General features: G+C 35.2%; 1 protein-coding gene across 1 annotated transcript; it reads left to right on the forward strand.

Moving 5' to 3' along the window:
* The first annotated feature begins 5033 nt into the window (after window positions 1-5033).
* Window positions 5034-7956, forward strand: LOC131646631 (uncharacterized). The gene is made up of 5 exons (XM_058916619.1): window positions 5034-5195; window positions 5286-5377; window positions 5458-6020; window positions 6804-6906; window positions 7526-7956. The coding sequence occupies exons 1-5, from the start codon at window positions 5124-5126 to the stop codon at window positions 7566-7568; spliced, it is 873 nt and encodes a 290-aa protein (XP_058772602.1). The 5' UTR covers window positions 5034-5123; the 3' UTR covers window positions 7569-7956.
* Window positions 7957-8739: the final 783 nt, after the last annotated feature.

Raw genomic sequence — 8739 nt, forward strand, 5'->3', positions numbered from 1 at the left:
AGCGGCTCAGAATTCCGGTTTGGTTTTGGTATGCTTTTGATTATGCAGGGTATTAACAAAGGGATATGAGGGAAGTGGCTGCGGGTTTGTTGAAGGAGCTCAAGCTAGTTCGGAACTGATGCGAGTCTTGAAGGCTGGTGCAGTAGGTAATCTTGATGCCAGTGGCGGGAAATAAATTGCACAATAAGACAAGGATTAGCATAGGAAATATAGCTATGTCGATGAGCAACATTATGTCACAGCATAGTTATGTAATGTATTGTTTATTTGGAAATGTACTTTTGTTCTTCTCTACTTTGTACTGAGTGGATTTGAGTCTTGGAAATGTGATGATGGATATGTTGTAACATGTATGTGAATGGTATTTTTTGTAATGTGTAATGGATGTTTTTTTTGTTATTGCTGTTGTAGTGAAACAATGTTGACCTTTGGCTTGAATGTTGACTTTTTACAAGTAACTCGACTTTCCCTCCGGTGCTTCAATTTGAGGTTGAATCTTTAAATGTTCACTAATGCACCTTAGTCACAATCTTGAATGTACCATGGATGAAGGTCGTAAGTCAAAGTCTTGACAATTCCCTTCTTTAAGACCAAAGATGATTAGTGACATCCTAAGATTCACCTTTCCACCCTTGCATCTTAATATTTCAAATGACATCAGACTAATAACTTGCAGCAGAGGTAGGATTATTGGTTAATCAATGACTTGTAACATATCCAACTAGATAATCAACTTGTGAAGAAAAGAAAAGAACCCCGAGTGGGTTCACACTCCAACCCATGACATATTGAATGTCCTCTGATGGTAAGAATCAACCGAAGCCAATGACCTTGGGAGGAGATCCATGAACATTAAACCCATCTGATCAAATGTCTTCTAAAAATCCTGTACCATTCACAGTCTTGATTAAGTGTCAAATATCCTTTTTTGAGAAAGCAAATAACCTTTTGTCAAGACCTATGCGAAACTCCAGCTTGCCTCGTGACCCTTGATCCCTTGCCGTTTTATTGATTAATGATGCATGTTATGTCAATGACCTAATGGAAAGATGCAGATGAATGCAAAGCGTAAGCCAGATAGAAATAACTTAGGGGTAGGACAAATTTGGGGTATGACAAGTTTTAGCTGGACAGCAAATTATTGGTTGACATGATTAAGAACATATTATAATTCATATCACCTAGGACTAGGGATATCTTATTGTACCAGGAATTCTCGTTTTTTAATATTTGATCATACCGTAATTATCTATGGACATAGTAATTAGAATGTGATGTCAAAAAAATCTTTTAACTAAGGACTTAGAATTAGATACTCTAGAGAACCGGTAATCAACGGAAAAAATTATGTTATTGCATTGAGAAGACAAATTTGTTGCATGAAGAATTATTCACCGAGCCCTAGCAATCTGCTCATCTCTGTTAATCGTTTATTTAATCGCATTCCTCTTAAATACAATTTTAGTCATTATTTTATCACATCAAACAAAACCACTATGTTCTTTTGTTTAATTGAATCATTATAAAACTTATATTTCCTACGCAATCCTCGAGATCGATACTTGGGATTGACCCATTTTATTACTACATCGGTAAAGATAGTACACTTGCTATTTTTCTGATCACTTGCCTAAAAGGGTAAAATGCCTCGCATGAGGGACTCAATGTCTCATCAGCCAGGCTATGAATTGCAGCGTATGAGGAATTTAGATTCCTTAGGCTAATTAAACTCTTGCCCAAAGGACTTCGTATCCCCTCAGCGGGATTATTTTCAATAAATCATGCCTAAGAGGCGCTACCTACATCCAGCCCCAGAGACTTGGTTTCCAGTCTTGCTTGAGGGCTTGACAGAAGTCCCTCCTAAAAGGGTAAAAAGCCTCGCCCGAGGGACTCAGTGTCTCATCAGCCAGGCTATGAATTGCAATGTCTGAGGAACTTAGATTCCTCAGGATAATTAGATTCTCGCTTGAGGACTTTGTATTCCATTGGGTGGGATTATTTCCAATAAATCATACCTAAGAGGCGTGACCTACATTAAGCCCCAAATACATGGTTTGTAGTCTTGCTTGAAGGCTCGATAGAAGTTCTGTCTAAAAGGGTAAAATGCCTCGCCTGAGGGACTCAATGTCTCATCAGCTAGTCTATGAATTGCAGCATTTGAGGAACTTAGATTCCTTAAACTAATTAGACTCTTATATGAGTTACTTCGTGTCCCCTCGGGCAAGATTATTTCCAACAAATCATGCCTACAAAGCGCGGCCTACATCAAGTCCCAGAGACTTGGTTTCCAATCTTGCTTAAGGGCTCGATAAAATTCACGCCTGAAAGGGTAAAATGTCTCGTCTGAGGGAATTAATGTCTCATTACCCAGGCTACGCAATATTATTCCTAGAGAGCTTAGACTCTTAAGGATAACTAAAACCTCATGAGGGGAAGCACCAGTTCTCGGGATACTCCCATTAGTTGCATGAGAAAAACATTTCATTTTCTATAGAAGGCCTCGTGCCTAAGGGACTATGTAGTGTTATATTTGCAAAAGGCCTTGCCTAAGGCGATGCCTAAAAATGTAGAAGGGGCTGCAATGAAAGGTTGCCCAACAAGGAGGTATCGCTTCGGCCTGTAGTATTCCTTCACCCCTACATGGGAAAACATGGGATAAGACATTTTATGGGATAGAGAGAAACAAGGTCATTAACTGTCCCACGACTTCCTTGAAAATAAAAATTCAACTGTCCACTATTTGACTATGTGGGTTGTGGCCCTTTCCGAGGAAACCCTATGTCCTAGAGATCCCTATAAATACACAACCCTCTTAAGGGGAAAAGAGACAAACTCTAAGTCATACACATATTTCACGACCTAAAAAGAGCACCACGCTCACTATAACTGCAACACATGACTAACATAATCGCCCGCTTGCAATCAAGTAGCATCGACCACCAATAAGGCCTCTCACCTAATGTGAGTTGGTCCATTAAACAACCTTAAATTCCACTGTACAAGACTTCTCACCATCGTGGACAAGCCCTCACCACCAAAACATGTTATACGCCTACTAAGTTCTCTGAGTTTCCCTTACCGTCTTCAGATTTGGCATGGAAATTTTAGGGAAGGTAAAGCCATGAACAACTTCTGTGATATTAATCGTTAAAAGGTTAACTTCATCCTTTTCATCCACATTCATTTTAAGGTCTTCCATATCTTGGAGACCCCTTAATTCTTCAGCATCCCCACTGAGTTCCCCACACCATCATAGATGTCACCATTCTCTATAAAGTCTATAAAAGTATATAACAAAGATAAATTAGATATACCTTAATTATTTGAGTTTATCACTTTATTTCGCAAAGAAGCAGGACTAATATCATCTACACTAGACAAGTATATAAAGACAATGTTTAGGTTTCCTATGTTGGTCATGGCTAGAAATAAATGGAACCAATTGAAAGGATATAGAAAGAAAATGTTACCCTAAGAAATTTGAAGAGCTTGAGTAGAAAAAAAGATGACAAAATCAATAATGACCCATAAATGTTGTATAAGCAAGGATAAAGGTTGGAAGAAACAATAGAAGATTACTTGCAAATGAGAAATTACAAGGAAGACTAGAGATACAAAACGTTGATACAAAATGAGCGAAAATAGCAATTTATCATATTTTATAGATAAATAGGAAGTATATATCTATGGCCAAAAATTAATAGAATACCAGAAGACGCGATCAACAACTTTAGATTAATCTCGGTCTAATAACGACACTTGAGTGCACTCAAGTGTTATAGCGGTGTCACCATCCCCATACTCTAGGAACTTAGGGTCACATGAAGAAGAAATATTGTGAAACATTTTAGTTACAAGATATACATTTAATGTGTGTATTCTAGAAATCACTTACTCCCACTCAACATGCCTCTAGGCTCTTCACAGATACAAAGTTCTACCTAAAAACCTAAAAATAATATAAGTGAGTGGTATGGAGGACTGTTTCAATATTATCATTGCAATCATAGATCCACGACTAATAGCAAGGACTTGTGGAATAACTGTTCTGGGATAGCCAAACAACCCAACAAGACCGACCCAATACGAAAGGTTCAATCCAATACATTCTCTTTCAAGTCCAAAGAACATATGGACTCTCGTCAAAGGGAAGCACACTAGAGTCAAGTCACTTTCTCGTCTTAAGTCATCAAATCTAATTCAACGATCTCCCATAATTCACGAAACGCTTGCTGAGAGCAATTTCAACGGTCCACCGTATATATACTCGGTTACACATCACAACATGTGCAATTTCATTCACTATTGCAAATTACACATTTGATCTTGCTGAATTTTACGTTGGAGTCATAACATTACAAGTACACCACACCCTTATCATACCAAAAACTTACATAGATATATCAAAACATTTCTACAATAACTTTCATCAACACACCTCTAATATTTGTTCTACACCAAAATAACTATGTCTTCTCTTTATTTCATGCATAGGTTTCAATTTCTAAAATTATTTTTAAGGATATATAAAAAATTGACACGAAGGAAAAGAAGTTCACATAATTTTATCAAATACTCGACTACCTCCCAAATAAAAGGTTTTACGAACTTAGTTGTATATATGAATTATAAATTGAGTTAAATATGTTTGTGGTCCTCCTAAATATTTTAAATTTTGTTTTTAGTCCCTCAAAATATTTTTTAAAGAATTATTCTCCTAAAATTTTTCATCAATACTTTTGGTCCTTCCTGCAATTCAGCGGCGGTTTTTACAACTTAACGACAAAAATAACTACATTTTATTTCTTAAAAATTGCCGCTAATTCAATTGTTAAGTAATAAATCATCGTTAATTTTATACTAAATTGTAAAAACGGTAACTGAATTATACAAGAGACTAAAAGTGTGGATAAAAAAATTTAAATGGATCATTTTAAAATAAAGATTTTAATAAAATAAAAATAAAATTTGAAATATTTTATGATGATTTTATACAAATATAAAGGACCGCGTGGTAATAATCAACGTAGCAAATTCGCATTCATTTTCCACAAAATTAAGAGTGAGGTTTAGATACAAAATCAAAGGGTTTTAGGTTGAAGAAGGTTTCGGTTGCAGCAAGAATGGGGAAAGGAGATCTATGGGACGATTCAGCTCTCATCAACGCTTTTGATAACGCTATCTCTTCTTACAAGGTTCCTTTTCTTCCCAATTACCATTATCTCACTTTTTCATACTCAATTTCAGTTTCAATTCCACCTAATTTCGCCCCTTTTTTCTATCAGAAAATGCACATCAGCTCCAAAAACAAAGACATCTCTATTGAAGAAGCGGAGGGAATCATCCAAGAAAACGTTGAAATTTCAACTACTACAAGGTAGAATCGAATTTAACTTAGAAAATGAATCGTTTTTTATTTTTCTGCATGATTTTTCATAATCTATTTTGCTTAATTAGGGATACTGAAGCGAAAATTGATATTGCCACTACTGATTCAAGTGAAATTAGTAAAGTTTCAAACTTGGAAGAAAATCACCAACCTTGTTTAGATTCAACAAATGCTCAAGACATTCAAATTGGACATAATGGGTATTCATATGGGCAAGATTTTGATGATTATAATCAGTTAGTTGCTCAGTACTATGAACTTGAGGAGAAAAGATTGAAGATTTGGGACCAGATTAATCAATATGGTAGTTTGAATTACCAATATGCACCCACTGTGTATGACTCTGGTGTACCGTTTTCTAATGCTCAAGATTATTGGATGCCTGCCCACCAAGTTTCCGATCCGAATGTTGTCTGTTCGTGTTGTCCGGATTATAGTCAGTGTGCTTTGGCTTCGAGCAGGTTGGTTCCTGGCGGTTCTGTTGGTGGAACGTGTGCTGGTAAACCTTGTAACGATTATGCTGCAGAAAAGGATCCTAAAACGTTGAGTTCTGGAGATGGTAAAGTTCGGGAAATGGCATTGGGGGCAGCAGAGAGGGCACTTTCTACTATTAGAACAGCTATTTCTGGAGGTAAATATTTCTACCTTAAGGAGACAGGTGCATGAATAGCTTAGTTGCTGTTAAGTTAATTGATATCGGTTGATAACATTGCTTTTCAATGCTTTGGTTACTGAATTTTCGGCTACTATCCGTGCTTCTGTTATTGAAATGGCCAAATTTATGGCTATATGAACACTTCTGAGTTGATAACTGGAATTGTTTTGTTTGCATCTAAAGTTATGTTTTGTTGCTCTGGAACTAAAATCCATGTTAAATGCTACTGGCTTCCTTTGTGTCTTCAGAGTTCAGATATTCCTTGGGTTTGAAATTTCAATTGTGCATTCTTTATGTGATCCTGGATCTATTCTGTGCACTGATGGCTTATAATGTACAGTTCATGCATATTTTGTAAGCTCTTTGTGCTTGCAATAGTTGAAATTTTGTCCTGGTGTTTGTGTCATATACTGCTCTCATATTTAGTGTTATGTAATTTGATGAATTAAGATGTGAATTTTAATTCTGATTTAGCCACGGAAGTTGTCATCGTTCAATATTCATAGAAGCATGGTGTTGGTTGTACTAATGTTTTTTCGTTCTTAAATGTTTAACATGCTGTATTATCAGATCTTTCTTTCTTAGGTTTGGGTCATTTGATTAATGAAACTGCAGAAGGCACATACATCCACACACCATTTTGTGCTTCAGTGGCTTTACATTTTTTGTCTAGTTAAATAGCTTTACCAAGTACAAAGATATTCCTGGGCGCATATAAATATACTCATTGTTCTGATATGTGTTTCTCCATTAATTCAGAGAAAGAGAGAGATAATTCTGAACCTGAACAAATTGGTGACTCAGAAACGGATCTTACTATTCTTATGAATGCTTGGTATTCTGCTGGCTTCTATACTGGGAAGTAAGTTTCTGTCAAAGTGTTATTTGTTATATAATTTATCTCATTTTTTATAGAATTTTCTAACATGTTGCTATGTATCTGGATTGTTGTGGCATTAATTAGGTTGAGCTTTGATTTACCAAACTCTTTAACCACTGCTTAAGTCAAAATCAAATGTAACCCCAGCTGACGTATTATTGCAATATTAAACAAACTTAATTTGCATGCACATGTACACTTTGGCCGTGTTTTGATAAATATCTTAATTAGGTTCTTCCTTGCTATATAAGTGCTTATGTATATAATCGATTTTTATTACAAAAGTTGAAATAAAGTCAAATTGTTTTCATATAAGCTATAAGCCGATTCCATAAGCTAGTATGGAGAGCTTATGGAAACAAGTTGAAAACAACTTATAGACATGTCATAAATTATAACACAAGATCTTCGAAACACGCTGACAGGTGACACTTGAGTGGAGGTAATTATGGAGTGTTGTTGATGTATTAGATATTTCTTTTGTGACATTGACACTTAAAGAAGCTGTTGGGTTTTATGATTTCTGAGCTTTTTGTCTTCTGAAACAATATCTACCTGCATCCTCTTCTCTGTATAATGATTAAAGTTATAATGATAACAGGTATCTTGCTGAAAAATCTAGTGGAAATAGAAGACAAATATAAATTCCTAGATGCTAGATCTTCAATGGAGTCGGAAGGGTTCTCATCCATGTTCTAAAGGGTTAGGTAACTGATCTGCATTTTTACATCTTCGCAAGAAAGTGATGTAATCTGATCTAACTGGAGTCACATGGCCCATGGAACAACTGAAGAGGATGAAATCAATCTCAACTATTGCCAGTTAACATAGTTGAAGACGATTCTTTGACGGCAGTAACTTCATGCTTTTCTTTCTTTTGCTGAAGAGTGACTTTATGCTTTTGTAGATGGTGGAATCCATGTAAAAATCTATTATAGCTTAGCGCATTCATGTCGACAGTTTATTTTTGATGCAGATGGTGGTTTGTTTTAACTTGCTTTCATGTTGCCAATCAAATGTGCATTTCTTTTATTTAGTTTTCAGTTATGGAATCTTCATCTTAGTTTTTTGGCCTAGGGAACAATTGAAAAAAGTAAATAAATATTGCATTGAAAATTAAAAAGACCATATATTTTGCATTTCACGAGCTTTATTGAAGAAAAAAATCATTGATATAATAATATAGATCAAAACATACCGTAGTAATAAACAGTAAGAAGAAAATGTTTCTCTGAATGAGTTGAGATTGCTCGTTCAGTTGGATATCAAATGAAGAGGTTTTAAGTTGTACGTGCCATCCCTTTTTCTTTAATGACAAAAATGCCATTGTTATTATGTACAAACAGCCGGAGAAGTAAACAAATTTTCGGTAGTCAAATTAAAATTTCTGGTACTAGGTTTTATTATTCTGCAGCCAAATATGCGTTGTTATTAAAAACTAGATCGCCGGCCCGTGCTTCGCACCGGTATATTAGAAATAAAATTATATTTTTTATAATAATTGATATTTTTGATTTCTTTATTTGAATATAAAATTATCTTGTAAGCCATTTAAGTTATGTTTGCAATTATACTATTAACTTTTTAATGTGAAAGACAATAAATTAGAAAAAAATATACTGTACTTTTTAGTTAATAATATGAAAGATTAAATAACACATCTATAATAATATAAGAAAGTTCTATCTTTTTGAACTTTCTATGTGGTGCTCCAAGTGGCTTAGTCTGAGAGTAGAAATTGTTTCTTCTTGATGCGCCATGTGTAATTTTGCTGATTTATGAAGGTATGTTGTTCCATATTCCACTATTGATGTC

This window comes from Vicia villosa, linkage group LG2, assembly GCF_029867415.1.
Source record: "Vicia villosa cultivar HV-30 ecotype Madison, WI linkage group LG2, Vvil1.0, whole genome shotgun sequence".
In the NCBI taxonomy this organism is placed as follows: domain Eukaryota; kingdom Viridiplantae; phylum Streptophyta; class Magnoliopsida; order Fabales; family Fabaceae; genus Vicia; species Vicia villosa.

Excerpts from the sequence above, each read along its gene's own strand:
- LOC131646631 (XM_058916619.1), top strand. The coding sequence starts at position 5,124 with ATGGGGAAAGGAGATCTATGGGACGATTCAGCTCTCATCAACGCTTTT. Across the intron at positions 5,196-5,285 it reads ACGCTATCTCTTCTTACAAG|AAAATGCACATCAGCTCCAA; the intron begins GTTCCTTTTCTT and ends TTTTTCTATCAG. Across the intron at positions 6,907-7,525 it reads GCTGGCTTCTATACTGGGAA|GTATCTTGCTGAAAAATCTA; the intron begins GTAAGTTTCTGT and ends TAATGATAACAG.